The 20,257-nt window shown below is 41.9% G+C and overlaps 1 protein-coding gene across 1 annotated transcript in view; it reads left to right on the top strand.

Annotated features, from left to right (window-relative positions):
• Positions 1-20,257, top strand: part of Stk3 (serine/threonine kinase 3) — a 212,939-nt gene that overhangs the window by 136,835 nt on the left and 55,847 nt on the right. Inside the window, exon 9 of the mRNA XM_038342570.1 lies at positions 11,392-11,581. Within this exon, the coding sequence (XP_038198498.1) occupies positions 11,392-11,581 (190 nt within the window). The remainder of the gene's footprint in view (positions 1-11,391; positions 11,582-20,257) is intronic.

Raw genomic sequence — 20,257 nt, 5'->3', positions numbered from 1 at the left:
CTTAGTGATGCTGCGTACTCAGCGAATGTTTGTTTTTTCCATTTTAATTAAGTTTGTTTGTTTTGTTTTTTCGAGACAGGGTTTCTCTGTAGTTTTGGGGCCTGTTGTGGAACTAGCTCTTATAGACCAGGCTGGCCTCGAACTCACAGAGATCTGCCTACCTCTGCCTCCCGAGTGTTGGGATTAAAGGTGTGTGCCACAACTGCCTGGCTTTAATTAAGTTTTTATTTTGATTAGTTCTGAATTTACAGAGTAATTGCAAAAACAATAGTTTCCATGTACCTGAATTTCGGTTTTCTCTGTTACTATATCCCGAAAAACTGTGAAATCAAGAGGGGCCAAAGGAAACACGACAGCTGAGGGCACTGTGGTATTCTGGCTAGTCCTGAAACAGACAGCACATTAGAGGAAGACCAAGGGGTTGTGGAGAGACTTTAGTTTAAATCTATAACTATACAAATGTACCACATAAGATGACACTAGTAACATACAGCTGGAACACAGACAGCTCACAAGCTGCAGGGCTGGGGCTAGGTCTGTGGGTGTGGGCAGTGGCAGGAACCTACTTCATGCTTTAGATTATAACCTAACTATACTGCTTTAATCCTATATCCACCCCCCAAAATTGTTCCCTACTTGACCACTGGGAATCTCTTTTTGTTGATTCCTTTGTTCCTATGACACAGGCTCTCCTTGTTTCTTCAGCTCCAGAGTTTCCGTCTTACTAGAGGAGAGTGTCACAGTGCAGTCTGAAGTCGGGTGTGCCTCATTATATCTGTGCCCTCTGGGTTTGCAAAGCATAAACAGACATGTATGTCTGTGCTAACTCACGCCTTCTCATTCCTCGTTTGCTGTGTGAGTCTGTGTCCATTCGTCTCTATAGTAAGTGATTGTGACTTCAGACAGACATTTCTCACTCTTATTTATACCACACAAATTGTTTCATTTCTGTCCCTTTGCTTGCATATAGCTCACTGCCCCAGTGAGGAGAAACCAGTTCCCACCATCATCATCCATTACTGAATTTTCCACTTCAGAATTGCCAGCCGGTTTCCCCATCAGAAACATTGGTGCCAGCTACAGTCCTGTGTACAGTCCCCTTCACCTCCAAGTTTTCTTCCAATTCTAAGTTGTTAAAACCCTTGTCTCCCCATAGACTGCAGTGAAGTTCCTTTGTACATTTATAATACAGCTCAACTTTTGTTTTCTTCACATTTTTATTCTATTCTCAGATCCTTTAACTTCAAGATAATGATATATACTCTTTGAGTATTTACTTGTACATGATGTGTGTGTGTGTATGTGTGCGCACACACAGACATCTATCTCCATCCATCTGTCCATCCATCCATCCATCCATCCATCCATCCATCCACGCATCCATCCATCCATCCATCATCCAGCCAGCCAGCCATCTGGCTATCTACCTATCTATCAACACTGTATGACTGGGTACCGTACAACTCTTTTTGACCCAGGGTCCCCCAGTGACCTGGAGTTTACCAAGTTGACTAGACCAGCTGACCAGTAAGCCCCAGGATCTGGCTTTTTAAACTTCTCCAACATAGGACTTACACACCCGTGGCACTTTTTTGTGGCTAGAGCTTATAATCAGGACCTGTGTCTTTACTGTCTTCCCTAACTCTCCTTAAGGTTCACTTTGTTGTTGTTGAGTTTTTTATTGTTTTTATTGACCTATACATTTTTCTCCATTCCCCTCCCTTCCCTTTCCCCTTCTACCCTCTCCCATGACTCTCATGCTCCCAATTTACTCAAGAGATCTTGAAGTTTCACTTTTTATGATGCAGTGTTCTATTGATTTTTATTAGTGCATGGTATCACATATCTACCATTACAATAAGAAACAGAATAATTGCTTCACCCTTTAAAAAAAAGTCCTCGTGGAAGCTGCATGCATTGTAACCCCAGCACCTGGAAGGCTGAGATGGGGGATCACAAGGTTGAGGCCTGCCTAAGCTCCATAGCAAGACTGTTTGAAACACACAGACACACACTTCTGTGCTTATAGCCAGATTCCTCCAGTCCTTAAACTTGCAACTGTCAAACCGTTCATAGTGTCTCCTTGTGCCCTTTTCAGGAATATTCTGTACAAGCCTGCTCTACCCACTGCGCCCTCTGACCTCTGGTCTCTGGCTTCTCTCAGCTGGACACATGCTGCTGCAGCCCTCCCCTCCCCCCCCCCCCAGCAGGCCAGCTTTAGCTCCACGCAAATGTTCCTCTCACTATAACTGCCTATTTTCTCACTTTCTCAGGGACAAAGGCTGTGTCTTAGCATACTTACTGACACACAGTGTCAACTATACAAATACTTACGAATCACTGTATATGCGTACTTTAACAATTTTACTGGTATTTAACTCCTTGTTTAGGATAGGTCTACAAAATGATCATCACCACAGATGTATAGGTTCAACTATAATAATATCACAGTCATTTATAATAGTCTCAAATATCTTGGTTAAAATTTATCAATGGCTACCAATCTATTTCTGATAAAGATACCAAGTTAACATTATAATAACCTGTTTTATGAACCTCTTAATGAAATTTTAGTCTTTTGTCTGTGGTGCCCTCTTGTGGACAATTTGTAAATTGCTTATAGCAGGACAATAGTCTTCAAATTGTTATAAAACATCTGATTTTATAAGTTCCTTTTATATTTTGCTAATCTTTTGACAGATTTTTGTCTATGAGAGAAGAAAATAAGAGTCATAGTTAGAGTCACTTTTGCCTTAATTTATAGTGTTGTATATCAACATTATGCCCAGGGGATGGAAGATAATCTTTTGTTTGGAAACTTTATATAATGCCAAGAACTTGTGCAGTCTTGTACTGTGAACCTCTGCAGTCCTGCCCACAATGACAAATCTTTCATGACTTCTGGAGTTTCTGGAAGCTTTGATGTTATTTTAAGACACTATTGCAAACATGCAAAAAGTTATGGATCCATCAAGTTTCTGTTTGCATTGAAGTAGAAGGACCACTTACTAATGGCAGTGAGAAGAGAGTTCATGCTTTGTGCAGAATTTCAGGGACCACAAGTCTCAGTGACACTGAGTAACTGAATACCAATCTGTACTGTTTTGCAGACTGATACAAAAAAGGTGCTTAACCTGGGTGGTGGTGGCGCACACCTTTAATCCCAGCTCTCAGGATGCAGAGGCAGATGGATCTCTGTGAGTTCAAGGCCAGCCTGGTCTACAGAGAGAGATCCAGAACAGCCAGAGCTACAGAGAAACCCTGTCTCAGGGCGGGAGGGGGGTGCTTAAGGACTACTCTTTAAAGGAGAGTATTCTGTATGTTTTCTCCATAGTATTTAGCACAGTTTGGCTAAACATGGTAGTAGTGAGACCAAATTTATCCAGCTGTTAATGGCCCCACTGTGCACAGACACAGCAGACAGGGCTCTGTGTAGCATGAACAGCAGCGCTGTCCTTCCTGTGTGTGCACATCGACTCAGTGGTTCCCTAGGGTCTCTTCAGCAGTCTACCTTTGCTCTAGGGGAGTAACTAGGGGTCTTCCTCCATAACTGGGGACATTTAAGCAAATTTAGCGGTATGTTTTGGTTTCTGCCTTCTCCAGCGGAACTAGTTTTCTATGTCTTTTGATAGAGGGTTAGCATGTTAGCATCAGTGACTCACTGGGTTAGTTAATTCTCTGTTGTTATGATAAAATGCCACGACCTAAGAAGCTGCTGTAGAAGGAATGTTTAATGTGCTTATGGTTCCACAAGGGGAGTTCTTATGACAAGGTAAGCAAGGCAGTGGCAGCCAGCAGGGTAAGGGGGCTGCTCACGTTCCCTCACTCAGGAAGCCCGGACTGTGATCTGGAAGTGGGGTGGGACTGTAAAACTTTGGAGCCAACCCCACATGACAGTCTTCCTCTAGCAGGGCTCTGTGTTTAGAGCTCCATAACCTCCCCAAGCAGTGCTTCCAGCTGGGAGCCAAGTGCTCAAATACATGAACCAGTGGGGGTCATTTCTCAAGCCACCAGCCTCCAGAACCATCTTCTGCCTCCACTGACTTAACTGCCCATGCCTTGCTGACTCCTCAGCTCTTCACCACAAAGAATTTATTTTTGATTCTTTCACTAGGTGTTAGGGTGACAAACTCCATCACATCACTTTTGCTTATAAGTAACTAGTACTATATACTATTTTTTCAATTTTCAGACTACCATGATCTTTTATGCACACATACGCACCCTATTTTGAGTCCCTTTGGTCTCTTTAGGTCCAGCATATTGAGGCTATCTTTGACCCATTATATTTGCACAAAAGGCTGTTAGAAGACTGATTTTCCCTCATAATTTCTTTCAAATTTGACTTGTAAAATTTCTGCCATTACTCACCCTCCCCTCCTTTAGCATGGGTTCTAATTACCCTGGACATCTGGATCTCAACTATGACCTTGTTCCAGCCTCCTTTTTGGTCTTGTTCTCCAACTTATCCTTCATTTCTAAGGTTCCTATCACTCTTGGTCGTGCAGTTTCTATTGACTCCGATGTGTAAGGCATCCCGTAAGCTGTGGGCGATCTCCTAACGGTATTATCGTACCCACTTCCATTTCCATCCTAGACAGAGTGTGTCTGCCTTCACAGCCCCTCAGTCTGGAAGGCTGGATTTTTACTCCCAGAGCCAGCTTCCTAAGCTAACTCCTAATAGCCAACGCCCTTAGTTCTCACTGATCTCAGTGGTGTGTGCATTGGAGTGTTGTCTTGGGGATGGTGAGCCCACAGCTAGGTTTTGTCTCAGATGATGGTGTGGACAGGTGCACACTTACCTTCACCAGCTGTAGTGCTGCATTGAGTTGGTTTCTGAGTGTGGTGTTTGCAGACCACGTGGGTGTGTTAGACAGAGGGCAGAACAAGTGGCTGTTGTCCTAAAGGGGGCTTCTCTGAAAGAGTTTCCTGGCACTAAAGATGAATTAAAAGGCTAGAATGTTTTACATAGATTATCTCCTAAAGGATTAAGTCTTGTCATTAGTGTTGCGAATACTTCACGAGATCTTTGTGTAAATATCTTCAACATTAGTGAATTATAACAGGATAGTTAGAAAACGCTAAGGTGGGAAATACCACAGATACAGAGGTACTTCATACAAAGTAGCTATCTTTTTTTTTAGACTATTATAGCACAAGTCTGTCCCAGAAGTGGAGTAGGATTTCCTAATAATGTTTTTGAATGCTTGTACTCCATGTGGACCTTATGACTCACAGTCTGGATTACGGTCAGTGCTCTGCTTTGCATTCCTGGCACATGATGCCCCGATTGAAAGTGCTGTGTGTCCTGGGGTGGGGCCTCTGCTCCGCAGACCCACGAAGGAGCATCCATAGCTATGTGTTCTCAAAGGGCTAAGTACCATCTCACACTAGCAGTAGTCTAAACTACAAAAGATTACATTTAGAGTTAACGATTTTTAATTTAAAAATTTGATGCTGCAAAGTTTTCAACACCATTACCAAATTTATTAGTTTTTGAGTTTTCTAATTTTATATAAAATAATTATCTCTCCGTCTGCATTATATCATTCATGTCCCACTCACTTTGTGAATTGAATATTTGTGCTACTTTGTTTAAATTCACTTTTTGCGGTCTATGTATTTGTAAATTAGCATCTTTTAGCAAAGTGACTGCATATAAAAATAATACATCACAGAGCCTTCCTTTCTAAATTTAAGCAGAAGCTTTATAATTGTATATCTGATTTGTGAATTTGAAGGTGCAAACTGTCCCTTTGTAGATTCAGCATGGGTGCAGACTGCACAGAGGGTGGAGATCTGTTTGGGATCAGCCAGAAGTTGTGGCTCTTGTTGAACATAATGATGGCAGCATTGCTGCTTATGCAGATAAGATACAAATGTCTCGACAGCTAAAGTCAGGTTTACTGTGCAGGGAATAAACTGGTTGCATTTACGACAAGATGCTGCACTGGTAGCTATTAAATGAAGCTAGTGGAACCTCTCCTGTGTTCTCAGTTAGAGATACTAGAAAGCATAAATCCAAGTTTCTAAAATTTAAGTAAAAGACTCAAGCACAAGTCATCTGCTTGCTGCCGTCTACTCAGCTGTTGTCCCAGTGGACGAAATGTGCCTGAGCAGACCTGGGATATGATTTAAATCGGACTTAAATGCTATTTGTAGTTTTAAAGTCTTACATATTGGAAGTTAGATTCAAGATTTGGTGTCAGGTAAAAAAAAAAAAAGCTATAATCCTTACTTTTCTACTTATTTACTCTGTGACTTTGGGTAAAATTTTCAATTTAATTGAACTTTACATTCATCATTTGAATAAGAGATAAATGTCTCACTGAGTTCACAGAGGAAAATAGGTGAGGCCTAATAAAAGCCTAATAGCCATTTTATCATTATTAAATGGAAGATCAATAATAATTTAGCTAATAGCATTATTTCTGCTCCCACAATTTCAATTTATTCTTTGTGTCTTTCACATCATGCCTCCCAATCCACCCATCTTCCTCCCCACCCCAAAATAAAACAAAATAAAATTTAAGAGAAAAAGGAAAATAAGACTAAGGAAGAAGGGGGAAATCTCATCATGGAAGCTGCAGTGGCGCAGGGAGTTAGGCCGTGAACCCTTTATCCATAGATTTTTACATGCAGGCGTTCATCCCAGAGAATCACTGGTCTAGTTCAAGCCCCTGGTCTCTGCTGCACCATCGATGCCGGGCCCTCACTGGGACTCTTCCTGGACATACCCTTGCTTCCCTGTGTCATGGGATTTCTGCAGCTCTGGGTCCCTCTAGGGTGGTCAGCCCGCCAGTTCTCCTCTGTCTTCCCCACCGGAGCCGGCTCTCTCACTGCCCATCCAGTTCCCCCGCTTTCCTGTCTTCAGGGCCAGTTCTCCCACACCTGCATCTCAGGGCCAGCTCTACTGTGCTGCCCAGGTGAGTGTGGGGCCACTCTCCTGCGTGCTGCAGCTGACGAGGGGCAGGGACAGGCTCTCCCACTTGCCTCAGGTGTTGATGGAGTGGGCATCTCTCCCAATCCGTGCTGCCACACGACAGATAAGTTGTGGGAACAACTCTCCCATGCTCATAGCGTCGCGGCTGGCTCACTCACATACAAATCTATTTTAAATAAAACTTTTATCTCTATAACTTAGCATAACATTGTCCCTTAATTTTATGCTTTATCATTATCTCAAAGTGAGGACTTTAACTTCAGTCATTGAAATTTAAAGAACAATGCTTTATATACTGGACATTGAGAATATAGCTTTACAGCCTAGCACTGCTCTCAGGTTTTAAAGTGGAAAGGGGGCTTAGGTATGTCAGGCATACAGACAGTTAAAGCATGCTTATGGCAAGCATATAATCAGCATAGCAACAAGGTGTCTTGGGGAAAGTTACACCGCATTCAATCCTGCAGTGTGTATGTGAGAAAGAATGTGTCTGAGAGCAGCTCTCATGGGACAAGTTCGGATACAGAACATTCCACCCAAATTTATGTTCGTGTTTGTGTATAACCTTCTCATCCTCTAAGACTCAGGAAATTGAAGACAGAATCTCAGCGGTCCCAAACACTAAGTAATAGACACAATAAAACCTGATTTTATCATGTTATATATAGCATTAAAATGCCTGCTGTCTCCTGTGAGTGTGTGTAGTTACTATGTTGTTAAAGTTTAATGGTTAGAGGACAGCTCTCACTTCAGGACATCACTTACTAAAGCAGAGCTGGAGGCTCTGCCCTTGGACCCTCGTTCTGCTGTCATCACCTTCTTATAGCACCTAAGAGATTGTCTCCTAATACATTGTCAACACCTCCTATAGCACTGAAGAGATTGTCTCCTAATTCATTGCTCACATGTCAGAAGAGTTCTCCCAGGCCTCAAATTCCTTAGAAAACCAATTAGAACAAAACTATGTCTTACTCATCTCTGTATCCAATACTGGTGAACTACTTGACACATTAGAAATGTATAATAAATGCTCACTGAGTGAATTACTAATTAAAATATAAATTGTTGGTGAATAATCTCGTGTATCTACTAAGTCTTAGATAATCATAGTACCAGGCTTTGGAAGTTAAAAATAAGTCTCTTGTTATCATCAGACTTGTGGTCTAGTGGCAGAGAAGGCAGATACAGCTCGTAAGCACAGAGGACACGCAGCGAATAGTGGCAGAAGCCTCAATTGGTGGTCACAGGAAGCCTCTCTGAGAAGGTCGCGTCTGAGTAGAGTCGTCAGGTAAAGGAGTGATCGCCCTGTCTTATAAAAGAGCATTCCAGTCTGGAAGGTCAGCCACAGAGGAACATTTGCAGAATTCTCGAGAAATGGCTAAGGAGGCCAGCATGGCTGGAGTGTGCTGAGCAAGGAGTGGGACAGGAGACGGGACAGACGCGTGACGTTTCACCATGATGCAGAAGCTTCCGGAGCAGTGTGTGTGACCGAGTGAAAAGACGAGAGTGAACCAGAACGCAAGGCCTCACTGGTACTTTACGGGACAGGTGCTGTTCACCAGTGTGAATGGCATGATCGGTTGAACTCTGAGAGTAAGAATTGGAAATGGGGTTGATGGGATTAGCTCGGTGAGGGAAGTACTCGCTCCCACCCCATGACCTCAGTTTGCTCCTCACCACCCATATCGTGGGAGGAGAGAGCCAGTGCCTGCAGCTGGTCCTCTGACTTGCACACACACGGTGAGTGTGCACAGACAGACACACAGACACAGGTGCACATGCACACACATGCATACAAAATAAACAAAGATAATTTTAAAAAGGAATTGGATGAATTGTACGCCTGTATCTCTAGCCTGAGCATTCAAATAGTCAGAATGTGGCTGTTTAAGGAGCACACGTGGTGGAATAAACGCTGTGAGAAACTCATTCTCATTCTTCTCATCCTAGCTCTGTATTTAAATAGCTGTGTAACTGTGGGGAACTCTTCCTATCTATGGACCTGGGGGTTTTTCAGATATAAAATGAGGGATTAAAATATTTTCTTCTTATTGTAAAATTCCTTGACTTTATAATTCTATGAAATGGAAAATATTGAATTCTTCCTGCATTTTTATGCAAAGTGTAACAGGTGGTTTCAGCAACATACAGCTCTCTTGTCTATTCCTACCCATAAGGCACATGCATTTATACAAACTTTTATGGAATAAGTGCTCAAATTAGGATATCATGAGTTTGCATGCAAAGATGTATGCTGACTGTTATAAATTCTTCTTGTTTGGAAAATAAAACAATAAAAGCTGATTAACTCACGGAGGTAAAAGACATTTGAAGTAAGTGTGTAGAGGATGTATTTTTAGTTAAATGTGTGTAGGATGTCTGCTAGTCACTCTTCTCGTTTCTAGAAAAAGCAATTTAAGGAATGACTGGGTTATGTTGACTTAGAGTTGGAGGCAGCAGGAACTGGAGGCAACTGGTCATATTGATCCACAGTCAGGACACGAAGCGTGATGCATGCTGATGCTCAGCCAGCTTCCCCTTCATATGCAGCCCAGGAGCCTCGGCCAAGAATGGTGCTGCCCACTTCAGTTAATGTAACGAGAATCACCCTCAGAGGCACGGGCAAAGATCCATCTAATATAGATAATCTAGTCTCCTCTGTGAATCTAGATCCTGTCAAGTGACAGTCTGTAGTCACCATCACAGAGGAGGGCATTCTGTGTAGTGAAGTCGAACAGAGAGGGGTCTTAATGAGCAGAGTAGCCCTGGGAATTCTGGTGAGGATTCAGTGAGATCGGGGGCACGAGCAATGAGACGATAGTGAGGGCAGGGCCAGGGCAGAGAGGACGCTGACCCTCTGAAGTGTCTGGGAGAGTCGCCACACAATAGTGTTAAGGAAGGACAACAGCTAGAGCTCAGGGTTTAACGTCCGTGGAAAATCTTATGCCTGCTAAGCCATTTGAGACAGGAATTGAATCAACATCTGTCTGACGTTAGGGAGTCCGACTCTCCCGTCAGGAGGTGTTAGTGTGTGCACTAACCAAGGTGTGAAGTGGGCACCGTGATCAGTGGCCATGGGAATAGAAAACACGACTGGAGCTGGGAGAACTAAAGAACCTGCTGGGTGGTGAGCGAGCGTGGGAAAGGGAATGAGTGTGTGCCCCACTGCAGTGCTGCTCTTGGGCAGCTGGTGAGGTCGGGACACTGAGGGAAACTGGAGCCAGAGTGAGAGTCCTTAGACGTTAAGTGGTGAACGAGGGAACTTCAGACAGTTGAGAGCATGAGACTGAGGAGGGGCTGAGAGCAAGAACACAAGACTGAGGCGCAGGGCCAGGCTTCAGTAAGGACTGGGCAGAGAGGGTATTAAACAGGTCTGAGCCTACTGTCACTTCAAGTCACCCAAGTTGCCAAGAATGCAATATTGGGGTTTCTTTTCTCCACATCTGCATTTTTTTTTACCTCTAAAGAACTGTATTTTAATTTTTAAGTTCTTCGTTTTGAAGTTTTTATGATTATGGGTATTTTGCCTGCATGCACAGCTGTGCATGAAGTGTGTGCCTTCGCGTTTGCATTACCCACCTTCTTCTGTGGAATCCCCAAAACTGCCAGCTAGAACAGGACAGCAAAGCAGAAAGAGAAGAAAGATAGTTGGGCTTCTGTAAAATGAAAATTTATTGTGTGCAAAAGGTACCACTCAGAGAGTGAAAAGGCAACTCACAGGAAAAGAAATAATATTTACAAATCATATACCCAATAAAGGGTTAATGTTCAGATTGTATGCAGTCCGATCCAAACTGGTCAAAGGAAGCTAGACATGGTGGCACAAATCTGTGACCCACCAGGGGGTGGGGGCCAGGAATTGCCGGTTCAAATCTAGCCTGGGCTACCCAGTGAAACTGTGTCTCAAAAAGCCAGAAAAGAAAGAAAAGACAAGAGGCTTCGGTAAACACTTTTCCAAAGAAGATCTACAAATGAGCTATTAAATACATCAATAATTGCTCAATATTACTACTAATAGAGAATATAAATCAAACAGGATTAACCCTGCTTTGTACCCATTAAGATGACCGTTTTTTAAAATTGAAAATAATCGATATTGAGGAGGAACTGGAGCCCACAGCACTGCTGTTATGACTATGAACTGATACAGCTACTGCGGAAAACAGTTCAGTGGCTCATCAGCTAAACCCAGCAGAGCTGGCGTGCCTCTGCTGAACCATACTTTTGCGTTCATGCGAAGGTAATTGCTCAGGTTTCCTCTACCTTTGGCCGCTGTGAGCAGTGCTGGTGTTCAGGATCTGTCTGAGTCCCTGCTTCCCACACTGCTGACTGTTGCCGTAGTAACGGTACTTTTTATCGTTAGAGAAAGCATGTGTGTGTTCTTACTGAGCACTAAGAGGTCCCGCTGTCGTGAGAGGTCTTTGTTCACAGTGATACTTTGCCTGCAGGATGAAGATGAGCTGGATTCGCACACCATGGTGAAGACGAGTTCCGAAAGCGTGGGCACCATGCGGGCCACCAGCACCATGAGTGAAGGGGCGCAGACCATGATCGAGCACAGCAACACCATGCTAGAATCGGACCTGGGGACCATGGTCATAAACAGTGAGGACGAGGAGGAGGACGGAACTATGAAAAGTATGTCTGCTCCTCACTGAATGACGCTTCTCTCGTTCGTACCCACTCTGAAACCAGATAAACTGTTTCTTTTTAGAAACAGTTATGGAAAATTGTGGTTTTGAACTTATTTGACAGCAAAAGTCTGCCTTTAAAAAACTTTAAAATATATATAGCACTATGCACGTGTGTGTGTGTGTGTGTGTGTGTGTGTATGTATCTTTAACTTAGGCTTATGGGAGTTTTTTCTTTTACAAGCTACAAACCCAGAATTTAATTTGTGAAATATTTTAAGGAGAGGATAGTGTGTCGAACATTTACTTTTCCGATTAAAAAAGAAAACTTAAAAATTTGTTTTAATAAATATAGTACAATATTATTGCGCATTGTCTCAATTATCGGTTAAACAACAGAGATGGAAGTGCAAACTGGAGATGAAACCCTGGGAGGGGTTGCGCACAGGAGATGCCCACAGGGGAAGCTCGGCTCCGTGCTCTTATGGCTGCTTCTGCTGTGTGAAGCACAGTGCCGGGGTGGCTGCAGGGGCTGAAGTGACTGTTCAGACATTCGCCCTGATGTGTGTTGCTTGCAGAATGACAAGGTTGTAAATCCTGTCGTGGACTGCCCCACTGACCTGACCTGCAGTCAGCAAGCTGTACAGGCACAGTGTTGCCAAGAGAGGGCAAGACTGACCATCCCACGGCTGCGGCTGTTCTTATGCTCTCCCTGCTATGTGGCCCTCTGTGGTAGGTTACCTTCCACTGCGTCCTTTTGTTTCTAAGTGCAGAGAGGCAGGGACGGTCTGACCTTTGTGTGATGAGGAACTGGTAGGATGTTTTGTCTTCTGGCTGGGACGGTATTGAGTTAACTTGAGGTGAGAGTTACATCTCAATGTGTTTAATTCAACTACATTTTGCTAGAAGAAATAGAAGATACATCTAGATATTTTAAAATTTATTTTATCATTTTAGTTTGTATATGTATGTGAGCCTGAGGGTATGTATGTGTACTGTGTGCATGCAGGTGCCTGCAGATCTCAAAAGATGTCTAATCCCCTGGAACTGAAATTAGAACTGGCTCTGAGCCCCCTCCATGTGAGTGCTGGGAACTGAACCCATGTCTTCTGCAAAAGCAACAAGTGATCCTAACTGCTGGGCCTCCTCTTCATGCTCAAATCTAGACATTTTAAGCATAGAAAGATTTAAGCTAAAATTATGAATGCTACCAAAACCAGTGGGCAGGTTGGAAGAGAAGGCTGTGTGAAGACCAGGCCTCAGGAATGAGTCTGTTAGAGCTGCTCCTGCTGTCCCTAACTCAGGGCTGCTGTTGGCCCTGGGATGTTGAGGCCTGGGGGTGTTTGATGTAGTGTGAGTTCGCTAAGATCATTGGGCAGTGTATCTTGGTTGTGTGGTATCTCTTTTACTACCACAAGCTAAACACAGACATGCTGGTCTTCCTTGGGCAAATGAGTATCTGCTTACGTCTCCAAAGAAAGACTTCCATGGATACACAGTTGTGTGTATTACTCTATTCTTTTTGTTTAACCGAAAGCTCAGCTTCAGTTTGTCTGTTTCCTCCTCTTGTGCCCTCATTGGAGATGGACAACAGCTGGTCAGGGTTCTCGGCACAAGTGCCTTCGTGCACACTCTGGTCCTTCTTGACTGTTCCCAGACCCTCTGCTGGACGCTGGGTTCTGCTGGCCTCCAAGCAGCTGTTCTTTCTGAACTTACCACCTTCCTCGTAGCTAGGCTCTGAACCTTTCCTGGGTTTCTGAACTTCCCCCTCCTCGTAGCTAGGCTATGGACCTTTCCTGGGTTTCTGAACTTCCCCCCTCCTCGTAGCTAGGCTCTGGACTTTTCCTGGGTTTCTGAACTTACCCCTTCCTCGTAACTAGGCTCTGGACCTTTCCTGGGTTTTGTGTCCTCTTGTATTTTAAAATACACTGATAAAGCTACGGGAAGCTGGTCCTAGTAGCTTGTATCCCATCCTGATTTTGTATGTGTTTACTATATTCTTGGCATATACTAATCAGATAGAGCACTCATTTTAAAATACTTGTAGTAGTACAAATGAGGTAATTCCATGAGTACCTTTGATGTTGACATATACTGTGCTACATCTGTGAATTGTCACTTTGTTTCTTATACTTGAGTATCTTTGTCACACCATTCTAAGAAATTAAAAAATCAAGTAAACTGCATTTAAATTATTTTTAAATTTCACATATTTATCTTTTCATGAAGGCTTGTTTTCTTAGAAGACATATGCAAACTAGGAATAGTAATGATTATGATGGGTTGACATATTTTGCAAAATTATATTCCACATAATTTAATATCCTTGTAAATATTTAAAGGAATGAATGAGATAGAAAACAGCTCTTTCTTTAAAGTTTCATAAGGCACATAGGGAAATGAGTGGCAGTTATTTTTTCCTTTGTTGCTAATGGGGTTTTGGTTATATAAGCAAGTAAGTTGAAAGAATTGGGCCAAAATTGAGGAACTAAGTAATCTTAAATATCAAGTTTATTATTATAATAAAATGTATTTTAATAAGCTGGGGTCAGAATTTAACTGCAGCTGGAGAAATTGATGTCAGCTTTATGTGGTTACCCTTTTAGTGTTGTAATAAAGTATTTGCCATAGCAACCACAGTCACATATGACTGCCTACCTCGTTTGCACTGCAAAGCCCAGAGTCCTCATGTCCACTCCTCTCTCTCAATGGCAAGCGAGGAACATCACCTTCTGTCTTCCCCTGGAGACTCAGCTGCACACTGCGGCATGTGTTTCAAATTGTACAGTAAAACAGTAACTAGGCAGTTGCAGCTGTCTCTCCCATTAACTTCAAAACAAACCCAATCTATTTTCCTCTTTAGAACATAAAAGAAACTTGAATATTTTTTGTGTGCCACAAAGGTTTAGTGACAGTAGTGAGTTTGAAGTGAGAATAGAAAATATTTAGATATGTAAGCACTTGCATCTGAATGGAAATCTGATTATGAAGTCATCCAAAAAGAAATATCTAATGGAGCAGATTGCCTTCTTTTGTTTGAGTAGTTTTTTAGATTTGTTAACTCTGTATGAATGCTAATTTCTGACTTAATGGGTTATTGTCCAGACTTTAGTAGAAATAGGTGGTATCGTTTATTGAATATGTGTGTTAAATGTCTTTTACGTTTTCGTCTGTGCCATTTATATTTTAAAAGAATTATTCTTGTTGTATGTGTTTGGTTTTGCTCACATGTATGTATGTGCACTGTGTGTGCCTGCTGTGAAGAGGCCAGAAGACAGCTCTGGAGACCCTAGAATTCAAGATACTGATGGCTGGGACACCATGTAAGTGCTGAGTCTTGGTTCCTCTACAAGATCAGCCATCTCTCCAGCCCTGTGACCCCTATTTGTTATGGCATTCTTTTTAGTATAATTTTTTATTGATATTTATTGAGCTCTACATTTTTCTCTGCTCCCCTCCCTGCCTCTCTCCTCCCCCTTTCAATCCTCCCACGAGGTCTCCATGCTCCCAATTTACTCAGGAGATCTTGTCTTTTTCTACTTTCCATGTAGATTAGATCTATGTAAGTCTCTCTTAGTGTCCTTATTGTTGTCTAAGTTCTCTGGGATTGTGATTTATAGGCTGGATTTTTTTGCTTTATGTTTAAAAACCACCATGTGATAATTGTCTTTCTGTGTCTGGGTTGCCTCACTCAAAATAATGTTTTCTAGCTCCATCCATTTTCCTGCAAAATTCAAGATGCCATTATTTTTTCTTCTGTGTAGTACTCCATTGTGCCAATGTACCACATTTTCCTTATCCATTCTTCAGTTAAATGAGGGGCATTTAGGTTGTTTCCAGGTTCTGGCTATGACAAACAATGCTGCTATGAACATAGTTGAGCACATGTCCTTGTGGCATGATTGAGCATCCTTTGGATATATACCCAAAGGTGGTATTACTAGGTCTTAAGATAGGTTGTTTCCTAATTTTCTGAGAAATCGTCATACTGATATCCAAAGGGGCTGTACCAGCTTGCACTCCCACCAGCGATGCAGAAGTGTTCCCTTTTCCCCACAACTTCTCCAGCATAAATTGTCATAAGTGTTTTTGATTTTGGCCATTCTTACAGGTGTAAGATGGAATCTCAGAGTTGTTTTGATTTGCATTTCTCTGATGACTAAGGATGTTGAACATTTCCTTAAGTGCCTTTCAGCCATTTTAGATTCCTCTGTTGAGAGGTGTCTGTTTCGGTCTGTACTCCATTTTTTATTGGATTATGTAATCTTTTGGTGTCCAATTTCTTGAGTTCTTTGTATATTTTGGAGATCAGACTTCTGTCTGATGTGGGGTTAGTGAAGATCTTTTTCCATTCTGTAGGCTGTCATTTTGTCTTGTTGACTATGTCCTTGGCTTTACAGAAGCTTTTCAGTTTCAGGAGGTCCCATTTATTAATTGTTTCTCTCGGTGTCCGTGCTGCTGGGGTTGTATTTAGGAAGTGGTTCCCTGTGCCAGTGTGTTTAAGTGTACTTCCCACTTTCTCGTCTATAAGGTTCAGTGTGACTGGCTTTATGTTGAGGTCTTTGATCCATTTGGACTTTAGTTTTGTGCATGGTGATAAATATGGGTCTATTTTCATTTTTCTACATGTTGATATCCAGTTATGCCAGCACCACTTGTTAAGTATGCTTTCTTCTTTCCATTTGATATTTTTTTGCTTCTTTATCAAAGATCATCTTTTCCAAGATGTGTGGATTGATGTTTGGGTCTTCTATTTGGTTTCATTGGTCTTCCTGTCTGTTCTTATGCCAATCCCAGGCTGTTTTCAGTACTGTAGCTCTGTAGTAGAGTTTGAAGTCAGGGATTGTGATACCTCCAGAAGTTCCTTTATTGTACCGGATTGTTTTGGCTATCCTGGGTTTTTTGCTTTTCCAAATTAAGTTGAAGACCATTCTTTCGAGGTCTTTGAGGAATTTTGCTGGGATTTTGATGGGCGTTACATTGAATCTATAGATCGCTTTTGGTACGATTGCCAATTTTACTATGTTAATTCTGCCTACCCAAGAGCATGGGAGATCTTTCCACTTTCTGGTGTCTTCTTCAATTTCTTTCTTCAAAGATTTAAAGTTCTTGTCATACAAGTCTTCCACTTGTTTGGTTAGAGTTACCCTGAGATATTTTATGCTATTTGTGGCTATTGTGAAGGGTGTTGATTCTCTGATTTCTTCCCCAGCCCTTTTATCATCTGTGCACATGAGGGCTTCTGATTTTTTTAGAGTTAATCTTGTTTCCTGCTGCATTGCTGAAAGTGTTTATGAGTTGTAGAAGCTCCTTGGTAGAATTTTTGGGATCACTTACATAAACTATCATATCATAAGCAAACAGTGAGAATTTGACTTCTTCTTTTCCAAATTGTATCCCCTTGATTTCTCTTTGGTGTCATATTGCTCTAGCTAGGACCTCAAGAACTATATTGAATAGATAATGGAGAGAGTGGACAACCTTGTCTTGTTCCTGATTTCTCTGGGAGTTTCTCTCCATTTAGTTTGATGTTGGCTTGCTGTATATTGCCTTAATTATGTTTAGGTATATTCCTTGTATCCCTGCTGTCTCCAAGACCTTTATCATGAAGGGATGTTGTATTTTGTTAAATGCTTTTTTGGCATCTAATGAGATGACCATGTGGTTTTATTTTTCAGCTTGTTTATATGGTAGATTACATTGACAGATTTTCATATATTGAACCATTTTTTGCATCTGTGGGATGAAGCCAACTTGGTCATGGTGGATGATGGTTCTGATGTGTTCTTGGATTTGATTTGCTAGTATTTTATTTAGTATTTTTGCATCAATGTTCATGAGTGAGATTGATCTGTAATTCTCTTTCTTTTTTGAAAATTGTTTTTGTTTATGCAAACAGTAGTGGCACATATCTTTATTTTTTAGTTTTTTTAAGTTTTGTTTTTACTATTTTTAAAATATATTATGTATACAATATTCTGTCTGTGTGTATACCTGCAGGCCAGAAGAAGGCACCAGACCCCATCACAGATGGTTGTGAGCCACCATGTGGTTTCTGGGAATTGAACTCAGGACCCTTGGAAAAGCAGGCAATGCTCTTAGCCACTGAGCCATCTCTCCAGCCCTGTAATTCTCTTTTCTTAGTAATGTCTTTCTGTGGTTTGGGTATCAGGGTAATTGTAGCCTCATAAAAAGAGTTTGGCAATGTTCCCTCTGTTTTTATTGTGTGGAATAATTTGAGGAGTATTGGTATTAGTTCTTCTTTGAAAGTCTTGTAGAATTCTAAGCTGAAACCATCTGGCCCTGGGCCTTTTTTGGTTGGGAAACTTTTGATGACTGTTTCTATTTCTTCAACAGTTATAGGTCTGTTTAACTTGTTTATCTGGTCTTGATTTAATTTTGGTAAGTGATATTTATCCAGAAAGTTGTCCAATTCCTTTAAGTTTTCCAATTTTGTGTAGTACGGGTTTTTAAAATATGACCTGATGATCCTCTATATTTCCTCTGTGTCTGTTGTTATGTCCCCCTTTTCATTTCTGATTTTGTTAATTTGGATATTCTCTCTCTGCATTTTGGTTAGTTTGGATAAAGGCTTGTCTATTTTGTTGATTTTCTCAAAGAACTAACTCTTTGACTCATTGTTTCTTTGTATTGTTTTCTTTGTTTCTATTTTGTTGATTTTAGCTCTCAATTTGATTATTTCCTGCTGTCTAGTTCTCTTAGGTGAGTTTGCTTCTTTTTGCTCTAAAGTTTTCAAATGTTCTGTTAATTCACTAGTGTGGGATTTTTCCAGCTTCTTTATGTTGGCATTTAGTGCTATGAACTTGCCTCTTAACACTGCTTTCATTGTGTCCCATAAATTTGGGTATGTTGTGTGGTCATTTTTATTAATTTTTAGGAAGTCTTTAATTTTCCCCTTTATTTTTTCCTTGACCCATTGATGATTCCGGTGAGCATTGTTTAATTTCTTTAATGCTCTCAGCTTGTGGAAGTTCTATGTCCTCAGCTAAACAGAAATTTTAGGGGACAGTAGTATTCAACCATTTTCTTTTTTTTCTTTTCCTTTTTCTTTTTATTCTTCTCTTATATAATATGTCCTAACCACAGTCTTTCCTCCTTAGTTTCCCTTCAGATAAGAGCAGGCCTCCCACGGATATCAACCAAACATAGCATTACGAGATACAATAAGATTAGGCATAAATGCTCCAATCTAGGCTGTACTAGGCAACCCATTAGGAAGAAAAGGGTCCCAAGAGGAGGTGAAAGAGCCATAGAAACCTCCACTGCCACTGTTAGGTGTCCTACAAAAGCCCCCACAATACACAACCGCACCATGTATGCAGAAAACAGAGGGCAGACCCATGCAGGCTCCATGATTGCCACTGTGTCTCTGTGACCCCTGTGAGCAAGCCCTGTTTAGTTGGTGTGGTCGCCTGTGTTCTCCTGGTATCCTCCATTCCCTCTGATTGTTACAGTCTTCCTTTGCTCTCCCACAGGGCTCCACAAGCTTGGAGAGTGGGACCCAATTGGAGATCTTCAATTTAGACTCTCTCCTTATAATGTCTGTCTGTGGGTTTCTGCACCTGCTCCCTTCAGCTACCAGAGGAAGGCTTTTCAGTGGCGACTGGACAAGGCATCCATGTATGAATGAGTATAGTAGAATCGCATTAAGAATCATTTTTATTGGTTTCTTTTCTTCTGCCAGTTCTGTCGGTTCTACCCTAGGCTTCTAGACTAGCCAGTCTCTGTCCGTGTCCATCCAGAGCTTGGGCTCCCTCATATGGCCTGGGCCTCAAGTTAAACCAGACTTTGATTGACCACTCCCACCATTCTATGCCATGGTTGCCCCAGCACATGGTGCAGACTGACCAGATCGAGGGTTTATGGCTGGGTTGGTGTCCTGGTTTCTCTTTCTGTACCTTCCCATACCAAAGAGACCAGAATGTAGGGGTGAAGGCTCCATGCAGGTACCAGCTCAATACCCGTTGGAAGCTCTTATACAATTTTACGTCAGAATTGTGTCACCTAATCACTGCCAGAAGAGGTCTCACCCTAAATGTGGAGGAAGGGCTGCAGGCGAGAAAGGGGCTCTTAGGGCAAGAGCTCCTGACAGAGATGATGCTGGCTCAGTCCCACCCTCTGTGGCTGGAGACAGTTCTGAGGAGTTCCCCTCTTTGTTATAGAGCCCCGAGGATCACTCAGCCCTTATGGTTTCTCTTGCCATGGCTTATATCTGATTGAGCTTTTGATTCTCTGACTTACTACAGAAGACAGTGTTGGCTTTTCTTCTGCCTTTCCTCTACTCTTCCATGAAAGGAAATTCCTACTGTATTCTTGCTTTTAGTTTTTAAGACTTTTTTTCACAAAAGATTTATGTTTTCCAATAATCTTTGCAGAGTCACCAAATGTCTAAAATTCAACTCAAATAAAAGAAGGCAGTCTGTTCCTGTTCCATTAGGTTTTTCCTTTGGGTAATTTTATGACAAGGCATTATTAACCTCAGATGCTTATGCATGCTCTTCTCTTCCTTCCAAGCCTGTGCTGTTGCTCTTGCTTATGTAGGTCATATTGGTAGCTGCTTCGTTAATACCAGTTTCTCACAGGAAACATTGGTCTTCCATCCATCCCATTTCTCAGATATAAAGATCTGAATCAGGAGTTACAGTGTGCTGGAGGTGTGGCT

This window comes from Arvicola amphibius, chromosome 9 (genome assembly GCF_903992535.2).
Source record: "Arvicola amphibius chromosome 9, mArvAmp1.2, whole genome shotgun sequence".
Lineage (NCBI taxonomy): Eukaryota > Metazoa > Chordata > Mammalia > Rodentia > Cricetidae > Arvicola > Arvicola amphibius.
This window is presented reverse-complemented; position numbering and strand designations above follow the sequence as displayed.